Source organism: Periplaneta americana, chromosome 6 (genome assembly GCF_040183065.1).
Source record: "Periplaneta americana isolate PAMFEO1 chromosome 6, P.americana_PAMFEO1_priV1, whole genome shotgun sequence".
NCBI classification, from domain to species: domain Eukaryota; kingdom Metazoa; phylum Arthropoda; class Insecta; order Blattodea; family Blattidae; genus Periplaneta; species Periplaneta americana.
The window spans coordinates 95,229,505-95,249,454 of record NC_091122.1 but is presented as its reverse complement, the minus strand read 5'-3'; the positions used below and the strand labels follow the sequence as shown (position 1 = coordinate 95,249,454).

Here is a 19,950-nt window from a genome sequence, read left to right as displayed (position 1 = left end):
TATGGTTTGTGTAAAATCCCTACTGGTTTCGCGATGTTGCTCATCAACGGCAGTGGAGTGTCAATTGGCAACAGTATTGTTTTTATCAGGGAACATTAAACGGACAGCGATTCGCATCATTTCTTCAAAACACTCTACCCCTTCTAATGGAGAACGTGCGATTGGAAACTCGTCTATCAATGTGGTTTCAGCATGATGGGTGTCCCGCACAATTCGCACATGTTTGTAGAGAATTAGTGGATGCAAAGTTTCCAAATCGGTGGATAGGACGGGGTGGTCCTCTGAGATGGCCGGCTCGGTCCCCCGACTTGACGCCATTAGACTTCTTTCTCTGGGGCGCAGTTAAAGATGGAGTATAACAGGAAGTCACAACGACACTAGAGAATATTACAGTGGAGTGTGCGGCAATATCTGCAGAAACACTACTACAGTATTTGTGCAATGCTCTCTTGTTCACCATCTTCAGAAGTGTATTGATGCAAATGGTGGTAACTTTGAACATTTGCTAAAATGATACAGTTTCATCAGAAAAGACGTTACTGAGTGCGTTTTCCGTGCTGGATGTAATTTAGAAACGTGAAGTTTCTTTAAGCTATAGACAACTAGTATTTTGTTTAGGAAAGCAAAACCACTTCCGTTATCAGTAATTGTACCTCTAGTTTTCAGTTCGATAGAAAAAAAAAATACTTGTTCCATTTAAAAAAGTAACTTTGAGTTGAAAGTGATATTGTTTTAAGTTTCTGGATTATGCATACCCTCTCATTTTGTGAGCCCCTGACATGGGTACATGCCTGCGCAAGTAGATTTTTCACATCTTGTTTCATTTCGAAAATATTTGAGGTCGCAAAGTTATATGTATGTATATATTTTTGTATATATTTTTTCAGATTGACATATGGAGGTGATCTCAGGTGATGCGGGCTTCTATCAAAGACAACATAGGAACATTTTAACAATGAAAAAATATTAGACCTAATGCCCCCACCCCACAGAATTCGAACCCACCACCAAGACTTCCATGGAACAGTAAAGGTGTGTGCCTTAGTTACTGCATACACGTGGTCGGCTATAATTCAGAGAAGGAATATAGGAATAATTTTACATAGCGCACTTCTGCATTCTCATCCCAAGCAAAGTATCAGAAACTTAGTCACGAACTACCAAAAATGATAATGCTGGTTCTCACTGCATTCCAAAGTCAATTCTTTACTTATGTTCCTTGCAATTAGGGTGTTATATACATATTAAAACAGCAAAGGGATAAAAATTGTTTTGGATGTACACATCGTTTCAAATGTCCTTCAACTTTAGAGTATAGTGGGTTGTAGAACACGAATTTCGGATAGTCTTAGTGTCTTACATTCCTTCCATGAAGTGTAAGAATATGACAAAATAATAATAGTCCATAAGGAAGAAAAATTTTTTTTTTCAAGAACTCATTTAAATTACAGACGTTATTTTGATTAAGCTGACAGAGGAATTAAGAGCTAGGCTATCTCTTTCTGCCACGCTCAGTATGTGCTGGCTTACCTGTCGTCACGAACTCTGCAGTCTCCTCAACCACCTCAGGAGTGGAGTCCGCTGGACTGGGGCTCCGAGAGGGAGATGGAGTGCCTTCCTCTGCTGGCGGTGGTGGAGGAGGTGGCGGAGGGCACATGGACCCCGGTTCAGACACGACCCGCTTCAGAGCCCTGCAGTAGCAAACAGACATTAGACATACCAACTTTCAACTGCATTACTTAGTTACATATAAAATATCTGTATGTGTGTATGCGTGCGTACGCGCGCTTGTAAACAAAGTTTTTTTTCTGTCGTCCTCAATGGTCTAGTGGTTATCATACGAGCCAAAGGATCCAAGGTTCGCGGGTTGAAGAGCAGTATATTTTAAAAGGTATAATAATAATAATAATAATAATAATAATAATAATAATAATAATAATAATAATAATAATAATAATAAAACATGGCTTCCTCAAAGAAAAAATAATGAAATTTAGCAGAACAATGGGGGCAACTAACACGATATTTAAAAAAATCCTTGGTACAGAAACACACGCGTATTAGAATCTACAAAACATAAGCCAGATCTATATTATGTTATGGCAGTGAGGCCTGGATAATTCGTAGTATTGATATACAGAGATTAACTACAGCAGAAATGAAATATATAAGACATACATCGGGATACACAAGAATTGACCACATGACAAATTGTGACATTATAAAGTAACTACAGATTGAAACAATCGTAGATTACCTATAAAATTACAGATCAAAATAGGAAATCACATGTAAATAGAATGCCTCGATCTAGAATTTCACGCCAAATGTTGAATTATCGTCCTGGGCAGAGATCCTTGGGCAGACAGTTAAAACGTTAATTAGAGACTGTAACAGGCAACTAGGCCCAATACATGGAAGGATGATGATGATGATGATGATAATGATGATGATAATAATAATAATAATAATAATAATAATAATAATAATAATAATAATAATAATAGTTGATTATTTAACGACGCTGTATCAACTACTCGATTATTTAGAGTCGATGGTATTGATGATACGGAGACGGTATTTGACGAGATGAGGCTGAGGATTCGCAACAGATTACCTGACATTCACCTTACAGTTGGAGAAAGCATTGGAAAAACCCAATCAGGTAATCAGCCCAAGCGGAAATCGAACCCGCACCCGAGCGCAATTCCGGATCGAGCGCCTTAACCGAATGAGCTACGCCGGTGACTAATAATAATAATAATAATAATAATAATAATAATAATAATAATAATAATATTCTTAATGTGACTTCTCAAGGATGACCGAGTCGTGGATTTACAACACGTAAAAGAACTCTGTCACTAACAGAGGGCTCCAGATAAAATTTTACGTCTGTTTCTCGCTGATATCCAAATTCGTATGTAACAGAATGGTCCCTAATTAGCGGCCTATGTGCGCGTGGTCTTGTCCCAGCCTCTACACCTAATACATACCATACCAAAACTTTCCTGAGTTTTCTGTTACATCAGTCTTAGCTCTTGTGCTCATTGGATTCTCGGTAAAGCGGAACTGACGCGCAACGAAATACTAAACTTTGTATGCCGAGGACTAGAGTCTGTGGATGAAGACAGTATTGGGTCAAGATTCTTCGGAGTAAACTACGCCCGTTTCTCCTGCCATCATCCAACTATTTATCTACAATTTACAATCTTTCAGCGGCAGTAAAATTCTATACACGTAGCATACAGCAATATATCTCCCGCAGCCAGAGAAGCGACTTCTGACAGCTCCGTAATGTCTGTTTTTGGACTGGTTTCCGTCCACTTCACGGATCTCTCAGCCATTGGAGTGACTGAATTCGACACTCGCCTTTCTGGCGCTACACAGGGAGTTAAGACGATTCTGTCGCATGGATCCTTCCGCATTTATCATTAATGAACGCAAAATCTCTGCCTGCCCGTCCATCTGCCTGATGTCTGCCGTCAGGGTGAAAAGAGGGGTATTGCTGCAAGTTTCAACGCCGCGCTCTGTCCCTGTACCTTTCATACCTTTCACGTGCTTTACTATAAAGAATTCAGAAATAGATTATTTCCCCGCGATCGTTAAAAGCTTATTTGCATCTCTAAAAGGCTCAAAATACCAATAAATTTAACCTTATTAGGACCTTTACGGATATGAATATATCCAAGAGCTTTACATTCCAATAAATTTAAAAAAACAACGCCAGCTATAACAAAAATAATCAACAAAATAAAAATAATAAATGAACTAACAACCTATTGTAACTTCACGAGATCAATAGGGCGAATGCTCTACAGAGCAAATAACAGTGAGAATTCCCTTTGTCTATGCATAAGCAACCGGATATGGCAATATAGAAGCGAAGAAATTCATTCTAAGGTTTTTTTTTTTTTTTTTTTTTTTTTTGCCTTTCTCGACCTTTTATGCATTCGAAGGCTATTTATCGTTTTGAAAAGAACAATATATTTTTTTTAAATAGTTATGAAGTTTTACAGCCCTCGTAGAAGAACATTTAGCAGATTCAATTATTAAAAAACAGTGGTTGGAAGCTTTTAAAAATATAGACTAGATGTATCCAAGTCAAGTGATTATGTAATATGATCAAACTAAGGACACGCATTTACAAAGTTCTAAATGCTCTAATTGAAATTATATTGTGACAGTTTGTCCTACCAGAACATCTTTTTCTGGTAACTCGGGTTAAAATCCTAGCGAATCCTAGCGAAATTTCTGGTGAACAAAGACGGTCTTTGGTTGTAGTTTTCACGAGATACTCCCGTTTCCTCTACCATCATTCCACCATTGCTCCATTAACCATGCGATTCGATGCTATATAGTTTGCCTTCCATGATGCACCGATGGCAACGCCTACTGAGGCTAAAAGAACGAGTTTCGGCGCGTCACTTATAGATGGGGACTCTCGGGTAAATGACGTAAAGTCAAGTACCTGCTATTGGATTATTATTATTATTATTTTTTTTTTACAGTTTCACGTCATGGATAAAACGAAATCAGTAAAATTCAAAATATATATATACAAGCTATGTAGGCCTAGGTTAGGTATAAATACAGTACAGTACTTCTGAAAAGATTTTACCAAAATACTTAAAGCTATAACAACAACCTAATTAAACAGGCTACACATCAATGAAATTATAGGCCTATAGCCTAATAAGGAGATCCCAGTAGTGATATAAATATATTTTTAAACAAACACTTTTAATTTTCAAAATAATATTGTATTTCTTAGTTACAATATTAGATAAGATCAGTTACTCACTGTATGACTTTCAAAGTGCATCATATTGTTCCTGATGGACCGATTTATTATTATGAGTCATTTCAAAACGATGGCTGTAACATTTCTCTCAGAAATGTGTACTGTATCTAAAGTTTGAAAAATAAAGTTTTCATAAAAAGTATTTAAAGAAACAATTTATGTATTACAGTGTTTTATATGCAAAAGTCAATTTAAAACTACACAGGGCCTTTAAAAACGGCATAATAGAGGGATCTATTGGTTCAGAATAGCATATTAAGTCTACTTAGCCCCAGTGTAACTTAATGCAACATTTCATAAAAAGGTCTTCAACGTACCGGTACTTGTATTCTTAGCACTTACCTCAAAATTAAGCCCAGTTTGAGCATTTAATTAATTACTCTGTGGATTACGACTCCAAATTCTTTATAACGAATAGTGAGACCACATCCCTTGCAATTTTGTAGCTTTCTGCAGACAAAAGAACATAATGGTTTTCCTCTTCACGTGTAGCACTACCAACTCCAACATGTCGTGTCTGACTGCTGAATCCCGCTAATTAATTTACTTCTAACCCCTGCAACACCTGCGCTGTAAGAGTAAGGTACACACGCCACGCAGAACAAGGAAGTAGAGTTTCTTACTTTCATAGAGTGGAACACCCAGCGTTGATCTCAGAACACGTCCTTGCAAAACATCAAAATGTGCGTAATTCTTCGCTTTTGTTTTGTGTTTTCGTAGCAATACTACCTTGATACCAAATTTAATCCCTTGTATTACAATATTTTCGCGTGTTTCTTTTTCTTTTTTTCTTCTTTTTTTTCTTTCGTCTTTCACTGTGAGCCTCTTCCTCTACGAATCGCATATATAACACAATATTTACGTTACTGTACAATATTACCTTAAAAGTATATTTGTGGCTGTTGTAAAATAATTTGAAACCTTTTTCTTTCTTCCCCTGCCTAACGAGTTTAATTCCGTTATTTGATTTACGATACAAATACAATGCATGATCTGCAGTTCTAATACCCTAATCTAATGTCTCTGTTTGACATTTTGATTATTTGTAGCGAGTTTCTATGTCACTATCGGCTTAGTTTTGGGAAGAGGAGTGCGACTCCGGATACAAGGCTACGATCAGGCATAAGTTCAAATCCCGCTTAGGCCGATTAACCGTTTGGATTTTCTCCGACGTTTGTTTCAATTACTTACTTACAAATGGCTTTTAAGGAACCCGGAGATTCATTGTCGCTCTTACATAAGCCCACCATAGGTCCCTATCCTGTGCAAGACTAATCCAGTCTTTATCATCATATCCTACCTCCCTCAAATCCATTTTAACCCGTAAGTGGTGAGGTATTTTTTGTAGTTACGTAACTGGTGAGGTGGGGATTGCACTTACCCCCCCAACTTAGAAACTTGTATCGTAGCACTCAGATAATCAAACTGAATTTTTAATTTATTTAATCAAGTATTTTTATTTGTTTTAACCAGGTTTTCTTCAAAATTAGGGAAGCAATGAAAAAATATATATCTCCGCACATCCACCTGGCGCAAGCGTCTTCTCTTACAATGGCTACCCCAGTCACCACCTCACCAATTACAGGTTAATATTATCCTCTCATCTACGTCTAGGTCTCCCCAAAGGTCTTTTTCCCTCCGGTCTCCCAACTAACACTCTATATGCATTTCTGCATTGGCCCATACGTGCTACATGCCCTGCCCATCTCAAACGTCTGGATTTAATGTTCCTAATTATGTCAGGTGAAGGAAACAATGTGTGCAGTTCTGCGTTGTGTAATTTTCTCCATTCTCCTGTAACTTCATCCCTCTTAGCCCAAATATTTTCCTAAGAACCTTATTCTGAAACACCCTTAATCTCTGTTTCTCTCTCAAAGTGAGAGTCCAAGTTTCACAACCATACAGAACAACCGGTAATATAATTGTTTTATAAATTCTAACTTTCACATTTTTTGACAGCAGACTAGATGACAAAAGCTTCAGCATTATTCTTTCCAACACAGCTTAATTTCTCATTCTGTCTGTCCATTTCACACGCTCCGTCCTTCTCCAAATCCACATTTCACACATGGGTTGCAAATCCTTTACAAAGAGATGGGGTAGCCGAGCGGATAATCTTGTAGATGAGAGCTTTGTATCTGATCTTCGTACTTTCACTTTTTATTTTATCTTTATTTTCTAGTGGTGAATAAATTTTACTCTAAGATTATATTTATTTTATACTCTTATCGAACTTCACATATCAGTCTATGTTTTAACGCATTTCTCGCTTACAACAAGCTACGAGACTCAGAGCTCGGCATATTGACGAGAGTGTTTTAAAATATGTGAAATTCAATGCAACAGTATCAGTAAAATGATATAGAACTTGCCAAGCAGTATAAAATAATAAAGCAAAAGAAAAGTGGAATTACGGTTATTTAAACCGAGGCCCTCACGCACACTAGTGCGCAACTGTTATCTGTTCCGCTATCCTAACTCTTAGGAAACGAGCAGCAATTGGATAGTTCAGAATCTGATACACTGTAACACAGTTTTAAAAATATTTCTTTAAGTCTCGGTGTGTCTGAGCCTACTCTTCAAACCCCTAGCATAGGTTTCATGAAAATATGGCTTTTTTCCGAAGGAAGCCATCTCTTGTAACAACTTTTGTTAATATCATTTGAAATATCTGAATTCTATGACTCTTTCAAGTAAAACTGGAAACGACAATGTTTTAAATACTCGTATTAGGTTTACTGCATGCAACCTCGCATTTCAAGAGATCATCCGAATATCAGCCATCAGTTAAAGGCAGAGATCGAATATTGCATCCGAATATCAGTCATCAGTAGACTTCGGCCTAGGGACACAGAGTAACCAGTATGGGGTTAGGGTACACGGAGTACAATCGGCCGTGCGTTCTGAGCTTCATGCGTTTCTGTGCCCAGGACCGAAGCCTGGTCATCAGTTAAAGGCAGGGGTCAAGTACTGCATTCAAACCACTTAAAAATGCCATACAAATTATATATTATTTCATATGGGCATTAATATTGGCAGGGCCCTTAACTTGGTTATTTGTCTCGACTCTGTGAGCGGCTTATATTTGACGCTAGTGCCGAGAGGCGTGGACCATTTAGTTCGTCAGAGACTATCCAGAGTGCATCACAGGCGGCGGGTCAACACTGAACTCGTAAAAAATTATGATGATGGAGAATTGTTGGGATGGGAAGCCGGAGTATCCGGAGAAAATCCTCGTGTTGCCCGGACCACGGGCTCGCCCTATAGAAGTTAAAAATACAGGATGGATCCGGGATTTAAACCTGGCGTATAAGCCCAACGTTCTACTCATTCAACCACCCTGGCAGTTTTACTCATTCATTCATTCATTCATTCATTCATTCATTCATTCATTCATAAAGCTTTGCCCAATGGCAAGATCTTTCAATGCAAATGCAGCATTCTCAAATCTTCCCGCCTTTCTCTTAGTCTCCGCATGATCTATGTACCTTAATATTATCTATCATCTGATATCTTCTTCTGCCCCGAACTTTTCTCCCGTTCACCATTCCTTCCGGTGCATCTTTCAGTAGATAGTTTCTTCTCAGCCAGTGACCCAACAATTCCTTTTTCTCTTCCTGATCAGTTTCAGCATAATTCTTTCTTTACCCACTCTTTCCAATACAACTTCATTTTTTATTCTGTCTGTCCATTTCACACGCTCCGTTCTTCTCCATATCCACATTTCAAATGATTCTAGTCGCTTCTCTTCACTTTTTCCTAATGTCTATGTTTTTGCTCCATACAATGTCACACTTCACACAAAGCACTTCACTATAATATTTCTTAGTTCTTTCTCAGAGGTCCGTAGAAGATGCTCCTTCTTCTATTAAAAGCTTCCTTTGCCATTGTTATCCTTCTTTTGAGTTCCTGGCAGCAGCTTATGTTACAGTAGAGGAAGCAAGACCTGTCCTGTGATAGTATCATCATTCTTTCCCCACACGCGAAGCTCACATGCTAGGTCTCGCCTCCTCATCTTTACAGTACACCCCCACATATTTGAGCTGTTCACTTGTTCCACTGCCTCATTTCGATTTCGCAAATTTACCTTCTTTAGATTTCTTCCGATAACCATGATCTTGCAGTTTATTATTATTATTATTATTATTATTATTATTATTATTATTATTATTATTATTATTATTGCTGTGTATTTATATATTCGGCGTATAAGTTTACTAAATTAATACTTAAAAAAACCTCTAAATTGCTGCTGAAGAAGGCAATCTATTTAAACTTCCATCATAAACAAATAACCACTTTCTCTACCAAAAAGATTTCGCAACGATGACTTTTTTCCTTCAGGAATGAACTCTGGCTGGCCTCAGTTCGATTGTTTTACCCTCCACAGAAAGAACGCGATGTGTCAGCAAACTAGCTCTGCACTCACCTGCTATTATTGTTGGCGATGCCAGTCGGTTGTAGGTGTGGCAGAGAGTGGCGGTGGGACACTCTGGTCTTCTCGCACTCCTCCTCGGAGTGGCCGAGGTCCGAGGGAGAGCCACTTGACACTCCCGACTCTGCAAAAGTAAGCCAATACACATGAAACTTCAGACCTAGACTACTACTTTCCTTCAAGATTTTGACTTGAACGTGCATCGTGCGTATGAGCCTAAATCAGGGTTTAAGCCACAGTCGCATTTGTCGCATTTTGCTACTCGACTTCTAAAAATGCAACAAACTTTGAATGTGAAGGTGCAAAAATGCGACAACCACATTGGACTTCCGAAACGAAGATGGTAATGGAGAAAATGAAATCTGAATTTAAATGAAATGCTAATGGCATGGACATTGTTCAAAAGGTATTAAGCATAGGTGTTCAGCAATTGATTTCAAAGAGTTGGTGCAATTCATGCAAGTTAAGTGAACAATTTCTTTTAATTGATTTATATAATTCCATCACATACTGTAAATTGTGAGCGAGGATTTAGTTGCATGAATCTTGTAAAAACTGGAATTAGACACTGCCTTTCAGTAAGAGTTAGCACTCTGCTAACAATAAATCTTGAAGGGCCTACTAGTAAAGAATTTCAATGTTTAGAGTGCTCATAAAATAACATATTTTAATGTGATATAAATTCCGCGGTAATTGATTCTAAACATACCTACGTCTAATGATTTACTTACATAAGTATATCTAGACTGTGATAAGATGGATTGAAAGTAATAAAACTCCAAGAAAAAAATTACGTAACTTTTTGTTTCTGCATACTTTATCAATTTTATCTTTCTGCACAATTATTTACAATATTGCACAAGCATTTCGCAATTTGCACAAATATAATTTTTCATTTGTGCATATTTGCGACAATTATTCATTTTCTAGCTTAAACCCTGGCCTATATCCCTGCGATGAAGATTTTGAGCTTTGCAACTGTGCAGTCAGAATTAATATTACCAGAACTGCTTAAAGAGTCTAAGGCAGTAGCCAGCAGTGAATAAACACAGTGATTCTTAAATATAGTATGCATATAATTCATCATCATCATCATCATCATCATCATCATCATCATCATCATCATCATCAACAACAAGAACTAAATCAGGTGGCCCGTTTACTCCCACCTCTTGTGAGCTTTATGAACTAACATCACACACACAGATGAGAAGCGATATTACCTGAGCTTATGGTCAGTATGTCGCAATATCAGAGTTCAACATTATGACAAACACCAAGTAAATGACATACCGAACCTGCAAGGGAAATAAATTTCCACTTTCTTGCCAAGAATATAACTCTGAAGTCCTAAAAATTTATAATTTATAAATCTGTCATTTGAAACACAGAAAAGGGCATGTATATAGTTATAGATACATGGTATCTGGTTATTATTATTATTATTATTATTATTATTATTATTATTACCATTAAATTTATAACCTCATCGCAACGCTTTCTCTCATGTAGAATAATTTTCATGCAACAAATGTCAGAAACATTTTTTTTTTAAGATGTCGACATTTTTATATTTCTTATTTATCGTAAAAGTTAAATTTATTGCACCAGTAGGGGAAAGAGTATCTACAGCGTCGGTATCCGAAACCGGATACCCAGTTACCCAGTTCAAGTTTGAGAAATGTTTTGACAGAGAAAGACAATAGTGAAAAAATTTCGTCCAGTTACATTCTTTTCCGTTAATATAAATATACTACTTACTATTTATATATATTTTAAAATCATTCCAATTACCAGCACAGTAGCGACAAATATTCACGCTGGTGATTGATTGTGCAGGTATGACAATGTACAAGTATGCAAGAACTGAGTTTCCAAGAACTAGTAGTTTGAATTTTATTACTTTACGTGGATAATGCGGTATAGGTGAATAACAAGTAAGTTGTTGTTAGTTTACATCTCATGACTTGGTGATGTGCCAACATGGATCACCTTTCACTAATTAACACCAGCTGATAGCCGTCAGGAATCCTCGCAGTAGAGCAAGTTTGGTAAAGGTCAAGAACGTCGGCAACTGACCTGGGCTATAAAATTAACAAGTGCTTTAACAAGTTCTTTCACAAATAGCAATGCCTTCCAAAACAATAGGAAGAAAAGGTCTAATGGATTGCTCACATTTCTTCATACCAACGAATTGGTACCATTACACTGTTTGTCGCAAAATTTCATTAGCAACTTCGAGGAATGATTCCTACAAACAAAAATCTGAAGAGACAACGTCGAATGAAGCGGTGTTGTAAGACGCATAATTTTTCAGATTTCTCAGTCATCATGGTTTGCGACTTGAGATTCACACTAATCTTGAGGCACATAACACGATGTTTGCCAATAACTGAACCTTTCATTTTTCTCTTGGCCAGTAAGTGCAATAACATATTCTGCAGGCACTGTTATCTAGCATAAAGTTTGTACCCTACAATAAGTCAATAAAGAAACTCATTGCAGTACAGAGGATCAAACAGTACATGTTGGGAATAGCATACATACTTCAATTGACAATTCATCAGAACACACCTCGCAAGTTATCCAGTTCAATTTTATGTCAACTACAGTATTATGATTGTTATCACAGACTTCGCGCACCAATGTTATAATAATATTCAAGTGTTATAGTAACCGTTAATTAAGATGGGGTACAGGTTACAGCGTTCTTACGCATACATACATTCATCCATTTTTTCTGCCCACGAACAGGTCTTTCTTTGCAAACCCAGCATTCTTCAACCTTTTATATTTTCTGCCTTCCTCTTAATCTCCGCATAATATGATCCATATAGCTTAATGCCATCTAACATCAAGATAACTTCTTCTGCCCCGAACTTTTCTCCCGTTCACCATTCTTTCCAGTGCATCCTTCAGTAGGCAGTTTTTTTCTCAGTCAGTGACTTAATCAATTCATTTTCCTCTTCCTGACCAGTTTCAGCATTATTCTTTCTTCATCCACTCTTTCTACATTTCTTATTCTGTCTACCCATTTCACACGCCCCATTCTTCTCCATATCCACATTCCAAATGCTTCTAGTCGCTTCTCTTCACTTCATCGTAATGCCCATATTTCTGCCCCATACAATGCCACACTCCACACAAAGCACTTCACTAGTCTCTTCCTTAGTTATTTTTCTAGAGGTCCGCAGAAGATACTCCTTTTTCTATTAAAAGCTTTCTTTGTCATTGCTATCCTCCTTTTGATTTCCTGGCAGCAGCTCATGTTACTGCTTATAGTACACTCCAAGTATTTGAAGCTGTCCACTTGCTCTACTGCCTTATTTCGATTCCGTACGTTTGCGCATACTATAACATAATGTAATAAACCGATCATGTCCACTAGACTATTGGAGCTGCCGCAACCACATGAGTTTCATTTTGCTCAACGATTGGTTTATGTACTATCTTCAACTGATCTTGTGATTTATAAATCAGAATGAATTCTTCTGCGAGAAAATGTCAGAGATATAAAACACTGCACAGACTAGCCAGAGATACATTCAATGATTTTTTACACGCAGACTGCAATCGATGTAATTCAGATCTTATCAACTAATAGATCAGAGATCACATGATTATGCATGCGCAGAAACGCTCTGATCAGGCAGCCTTCACAACTGACGGCCAATACAGATTTTAATACTGGAGATAGCGTTTCAGTAACAGAGCGGATGAACTTGAATCTCTGGATTCATTCTTAATATACAGTAAAATCTCTCGTAATTTGGCACCCAAATAACCGGCAATACCAAAACAACGGTACTTTTAGCTGGGGCAAAAAAAAAAAACATTGAATCTTCCACATTGTCACTATCTGGGCCGTCAGTTTTGCCACATTAGGAAGTTCGTACGAACTTCCATTTTCAGTGAATATTTGAATCTAAAATTAGTGTATTATTTTTATTATTTTAATAAAGAAAATCCATACAGTTTTTATGTTTATTTAGTTATGTTCGGTCCGTCAGTGTTGCCACATTAGGAAGTTCACACGAACTTTCATTATCAGTGAATATTCAAACCTAAAATTAGTGTATTATATGTGTTGTGTGATGTGTTTTAATAAAGAAAATCTATACAGTTCATTTAGTTATGTTCGAACCATCAGTGTTGCCACATCAGGAAGATCGCACAGACTTTAATTTTCAGTGAATATTCGAACCTGGAATTAGTGTATTATTTGTGTTGTATGATGTATTTTAATAAGAAAAATTCACACAGTTTTCATGTTTATTCAGTTATTACCAAGTGATAGAGAAATAAGATTCACATTGCTGGAGTTTAAATATTTGGCATCATGAAATCTGAACTTCTTTTTTTGTATATAATGGTATTTATTCAATTATCCGGCAAAATCTCGTATCCGGAACTAGCCTGGTCCCTTTGGTGCCGGATATGAGGGATTCTATTGTACATTACTTTCGAACGTTCATGTCACATGTGTTTATTTTCTCCTTGCAGGAGTACTGACCAGTTTGAACCTTAGAATTTCGTAATTTCTCAATCAAATAAAGATGTAGCACTTTGAAACATAGGTACCAAAACTTATTTTAAGCGGAAAAGTTTTTCAGGCAGTGCACTTCAGTTCATAACCAAGCTTTTTATCTCAATCACTCATTTTGATTACAAATATTGCATCTCAAAATCTTCTTCATGCTGCGACAGGAATGAAAATGCGCGTCGATTGGAAAAAGTAAGAGTTTAATTAAAAATTTGTATGATCAAAATTGACAGAATAGAATAAATTATCTGTCTGGAACCTTCAACGAACAGATCTAGATAGACTAGCAATAGGAGGTAAATGAAGAAAGAACAAAAAGTAATGTATACATCATCATCAAACAAACCTGGTTCTCAAACACTCAACACGCAGCAACAGCAAGTAACTAAGTTCCGTAAAAGATAATGGAGGTCATTTTATATTAACAATATGACATGACCGTTTGACTACCCACATGTATAATTATTTCATGGGCACAAAACATTTCCAAATCTGCAGGACACTGAGAACAATAACACAAACAATATTTATACGGGAAACACGAAGGCGAATGGAACTCTCCCAAGAGCCTACGCATTAAAAACAACAACTCACTGACATAAGAGTTCTGGCTTGCTTTCACAGTGAATGAACTTTGAAGAACACATTTGGTTTTGTAACCGTGTGTTGGATTTTCATTTCTGCAACGTTGCGAAATCATTCTCAGGGTCGGATAGCTCGAGTCCTAGCAGATTCGTTCAAGACACTGAGAATGGGATCTGTGAGTAGTTCCGAAACACAGGTTGAAAAACCCAAAATCTTCCTCAGAAAATACTAACAGCTTAAATTACCAGAAGTGTAAGCAAATGCAAAAGTTTCACCATAAAAGTGCATGTGTTCACTGCACACAAAACGTATATTTGTACGTGGACACTGTCAGAAACAAGGTGCAGAAGCTGGTATGACATCACAAGCACATAACACAGTGCATGCACACAGAACACAGTTGCAAGCGACACACTTCGGATCTAGGGAAGACGTCCTAGTGAAGCTTATTGTTTCTGGCTTACTCGACATCAGACCAGCAGACAGGTCCTCTGTATCCTCACTACACGAGCAACAAAATGCATGCACATCTGAGACAAGTTACTGTCAAAACATGCCAATAGCTAGTGCTCCAGTGAAAGCTAATATGGACAAGCGCAAGCTGTTGACAATATGGACTGCTGTCACCAATAAGCGCAAATGAAACATGGACTTGTAATACGGTTTCACAGTTACAAAATTTAATATATTTGCAATTTAAGGGGTTAGGTACAGCTTAGAGCAGTAAAAGTTTGGAAATATTCAACATTTTTTTTTCCATTACTGTATCTTGTACAATAATGAAAATTGGTATGCATTAAAACACTGTCCTTCTGCTATATAAAAAAATATTTTTACGATTAAATAATATATATATATATATATATATATATACATTTTTTTTTCAGCATTAATTTCACTGTGCAGTGATAAAGCATTTCCCATATAACTCAAAAACTATCCAACATTCTGTGATGAAATTTTGTGTGTGTATTTATGCATGTTATATCTACAATATGGTGCAAGATCACTTCTCTAACTTTGATAGATTATCTGATAAAAAATAAATTCATTTTACAAAATGGTCAAGTATCAGTACTTTCTTCTAACACAAAATAAAAAAAAAATATTATTTATTAAGGAATGTAGTTGAAAGAGCATGATATTATAAACATGAGTTTCAGTATTAAAATAAAAGAGAGAGAACATGAAGAAGTTAACAAGTTTATTAATTATGAGGGAACGCTTCATTACTGCACAATGAACTGCAACCATTTTGAATTTGTAAAAAAAAAATATATATATTTTTTTAAATCGTAAGATTTTTTTTTCATATAGTAGAATTTTTATTATTGTACAAAATACAGTAATGGAAGAAAAAAATATTGAATTTCTTTTTAATTTTACTGCTGTAAGCTGTACCTAACCGCTTACGTGAATGTCGTTTCATTTATTATTTATTTTTGGAATTTTTGAAGTCTGTGAAAACATTTCGGTATTCCGTTAATCGAACGGCTACCTTGTCATCTTTTCACGCTGGAAATCAGAGTTCAAAATCTTAGAGAATTCAAGTAAAATTTATGCTGGACAAAGAGTGTGTCAAGTTTAGTTTTTCAGGATACTCCTATGTCTAATTATCATTTACAATCGTCCCTATCACCTAAATAGCAGAAACGCTAAATATTGTACCGTATCAATTTCCCCTGTACACCAACTTGAAGGGAGCTACACGGGGTTAAGAAGCCATTGGAATCTTCGGAGTTCCTTCCGTTGACACCATAAAAAAGAATATTCTAAAAAGAAAAAAAACGAATGTAATTATCAAGAGAAATTAGAGCGCTGAACAGAAACGAAATTTTCTGTCGCTTTCTACATGGAAAATCTCCAGAATTTTTAAGGAAATGAATCCGGTCTCATTAGCTAGAAAGCTTACCTAACTTGATTAGGTAAGACATCATCCGAGGTACCGACTCGAAGTTTGGATTGTGAGAAGGGATGTGGAAAGAATGTAAACTCAAGCATAATGTGTGGACGTTCAGCAGATAAACATATCCAAATCAATGGAGTAAGTTCATACGTAGATAACTTTATTCGCGTTGAGAGTTTAGGGAACGTGAAAAAAAGAGATTTCATCGAAATGACTGTAGTCTCATGAGGTGCTATTTAATGTATAACAAAATACTAGAAACCACAGAATTAATTTGGTAAAACAATATAATTAGCAGTCACCTAGTTTTTCACTTGAGAAAAATTGCTTGTTAAAGTGATACATTCATGGGACAATAACGACAGCGCCTTCCACCACAATCATTGAAACACAACCAGCAGATTGTACTGTACCTTGCTCCTCTTCGTCGTAACTGCTTATTATAATGTCGAGCATGGAGACTGGCTCGAGATCTGTGCAACAACAGACAGTCGACAGTCAGTGTCACTGCCAACTAAACTATTCTAAAATACATGCATAAAAACTGTGAGTTAAATTTGAGAACCTGTGACTGATCGTACACGAATAATATACACAATCCCTTGTACAGACATTAAAAACATGTATGTACTTTAAATAGTTTAGCTTCCCGTTTTCAGCGATACTATATGATAAAATTGCAATATCCATACAAGAAGCACTAAATAAAGAAATGTAATAATTGAAATTTGTTCAGTATTGTAATATTAAATGTGTAAAAGAGATCAGGTAAGTTTTAAAGACTATTCCCACCTGACACTAGTTGAAGGATCTTCTCGAGGAGTTGAATTCCCTACACTACTAAAACCCGAAGCCTGCGCAAGTACAGTCTTAGAAAAAAGTTTTGTCGCACAGATACTTTAAGAGGTGTGATCATTAAATTCCAAGACCTGTCCCATAAATGGAAATAAAATTGTCCAATTTAAATTTGGCTGCCATCCCCTTCAAAGTTGTCCAGTTGGGCAGCTATACGCTGATCCCTGCGCGTCTGCCATTTTTGGAATGCTTCTCTAAGTCGCGTTCTTGAAGCCTGTCAAGCAGCTTCTGCAATTCGCGTTGGATCTCCTCCACAGTGCCAAAAAGGCGACCCTTTAGCTTGAATTTCATCTTCGGAAACAAAAAAAAAAAAAAAAAAAAAAAAAAAATTCGCAGGGGGTCAAATCTGATGAATACGGGGGGTGAGGAACGACGACCACCTTGTTACGGCTGCAAAACTGGCGTGTTGCGACAGCTCTGTGAGCTAGCGCATTGTTGTGGAGCATCCATTTGGATGTAGATGTGAGGATCATTTGAATCTCTCCAAATGACATGTTGACGATGTCAGCAATTTCTCTGATGGTGAAGCGTCGATCATCATGCACAATTTGTCGAATTTTTTCAACATTCTCGGCAGTGTGGCAAGTGTGTGGTCAAACTGGCCTCTCGTCGTCCTCCAGCGATGTTCTGCTATTTCTGAAACGCGTATGCCACTCAAAAATCTCGCCCGACTCACTGCTTCATTCCCGCAGGCTTGATTCAACATTCCATGGATTTTGGTTCCGATTTCCCGAAGAATTTGATGTTGGCTCTCTGCTCCAGTGTCGAGTCTCTCGTGATTTCGTAAATGCGCGGATTTACGTGCTAAAAAACCTTGTGTAACACAGGTCTCAAAGAAGACAGCAATTTGAAACTTTGTGTCGCGTCTCTTCAAGGTCATCTAGCATCACTGCTGCGCGCGAGTGTCAATCACGTGATCCCATCGCTCATAACAGACACAGTCTCGAAATTTAATAATCACACCTCCTGTAAGTCCCAGAAAGGAGGCAGTGTGCATGATCAGACATACAACGAAACAAACTAATTTTATTACCTCAACTAGTTCTCTTGTGAACCAGGTCGCTCGTCCTCTGGCCTGCCTCCTTTCTGCGACTTATAAGGCAGCTGTGCAACAAAACTTTTTTCTAAGACTGTACATACTGTATGAGACATTATACAAGTATATATATATATATATATATATATATATATATATATGTATATATTAGTCAACCAGAATCCAACTGCACACGGAATCCACTTAGTACAAACCCTAATCTAGTTTACTGGAATCAGAATGTATTAGCAAATTTATTGACTATGCAGTCTGCGAAGTACAAATCGTACTCCTGGTTATTACAATCCGACAATGTGACAATGTCAGCAGATTTATTGCACCTGGAAGGGAAATAGTCTATCCACCTATATTTATTGTCTGGACTGTAGTAATTTTCCTGCAATTGGAATTTGCCCGGCACGAACTCTGTCCCAAGTTACTGGAATTCAATTGTACCTGTGGACGCTGTCATTGAGGGCTCTTCCTGAGGAGGCGGCTGGGGAGCCGGAGGTGGCGCCGATGTTACCACCACCTGGTGACCGTTCGAGGAACTGCTGGTGCTGCCGGTGCGGCTGTGACTGCCAGAGTCCCGACTGCGCCTACGTGCAGGCTTCTCCTCACGCGACTGGTAGATCTCCTCATAGTCATTCTCTGGGTCGGCGCTGCGCTCACTCAAATCCGAGGAGCTGAGGTTCTCGTCAGAGCCCGCGCCTGAGCTGCTGCTGTGCACCTCCACCTTGACTGCAATGTGAACAATCCGTCAGTCACACGCTTTCTCCATGTTTATCAATATTACAATATTACACAAATAAAGACAGTGACTGCAATACGAAAAATCCGTCCAAGCGCACACCTTCTTCAAGTCGATCAATATTACTGCTCACATAATTTATCCCATTCCAATGCAAAAAATTTGTGAATGATATAGCGTACTCTCTGCAAGTCAGTTAACATCTAAAGCGAACATAGAACAGCAATGAACATGAGGCGAGGCTAGACACAGCCGCTATTCTGTAATCAGCCACTGAGATTGCTGCAACGTTGTCTACGAAAGGCGCTAGCTCGCAGTGGCGATGTTTTTTTATGTATTTTTTACTCGCACAAAATGTGTAGTATGAGACAGAGGGAGCACCTACTATCTGCCGTCTGTCACTCTCCCTCTCTCTTCCTGAGAACAGTGCGCCTCACGCAGCATTCAATTGCCTTAATCCATGTTCAGAGTTGTTTTGTGTTCACTATAGAGAAGTCTTCGACTGTAATGCGAACAATCCGTCAATCGCACGTCTTCAAGAAAAGCACATTATCTTGTCTAACACAATCAACATTATTATAAGTGCAGTATTTGACTACAAAGCGAACAATGTTTCAGTGGCCGCTTACTTATCGAAATAATTAGTTTGAAACAAATTGTTTATGACAATTGCTTCGAACAAGTGTTCGATGCTGTGGGATATAATCATCAGAAAAAACAAAATTTCCTTCAGTAGTCAAAACGATGAAGTGTAAGGAAGACAAATCTCTACCCCCTGTCTTCTTTTACTCTAGCTATTGGAGGCTGCGAATTAACGCGAGTTTTGGTCCATCCAATTTATGAACACAGAGAGGCGTTTGCGGCTTATGAAAAGATTACAAGATGACAGGAAGTATTTAACTATACCGGGATAAAAACAACTACTTTGATTATCTACTAAGCTTGATAGAAAACAAGCTCAGGAATTCTGATAGCAACTGGAGAAAAAGTATTTTTCCAGTATAGTGACTTCCAGTTACTTTAAGACAAGTAATT

At 37.5% G+C, this 19,950-nt stretch overlaps 1 protein-coding gene across 7 annotated transcripts in view; it reads right to left on the bottom strand.

The window, feature by feature from the left end:
* The window catches only part of f (espin protein forked), a 415,448-nt gene that overhangs the window by 51,482 nt on the left and 344,016 nt on the right, over positions 1 to 19,950 (bottom strand). For 6 of the 7 annotated variants that reach the window (XM_069828470.1, XM_069828467.1, XM_069828471.1 and 3 more), the window contains 4 exons: positions 18,621 to 18,905; positions 16,687 to 16,746; positions 9,234 to 9,363; positions 1,531 to 1,691 (listed from right to left, as the gene is read on the bottom strand). In XM_069828470.1, coding sequence (XP_069684571.1) covers positions 1,531 to 1,691; positions 9,234 to 9,363; positions 16,687 to 16,746; positions 18,621 to 18,905 — 636 coding nt within the window. The remainder of the gene's footprint in view (positions 1 to 1,530; positions 1,692 to 9,233; positions 9,364 to 16,686; positions 16,747 to 18,620; positions 18,906 to 19,950) is intronic. The other variant, XM_069828468.1, reaches the window with a different exon arrangement.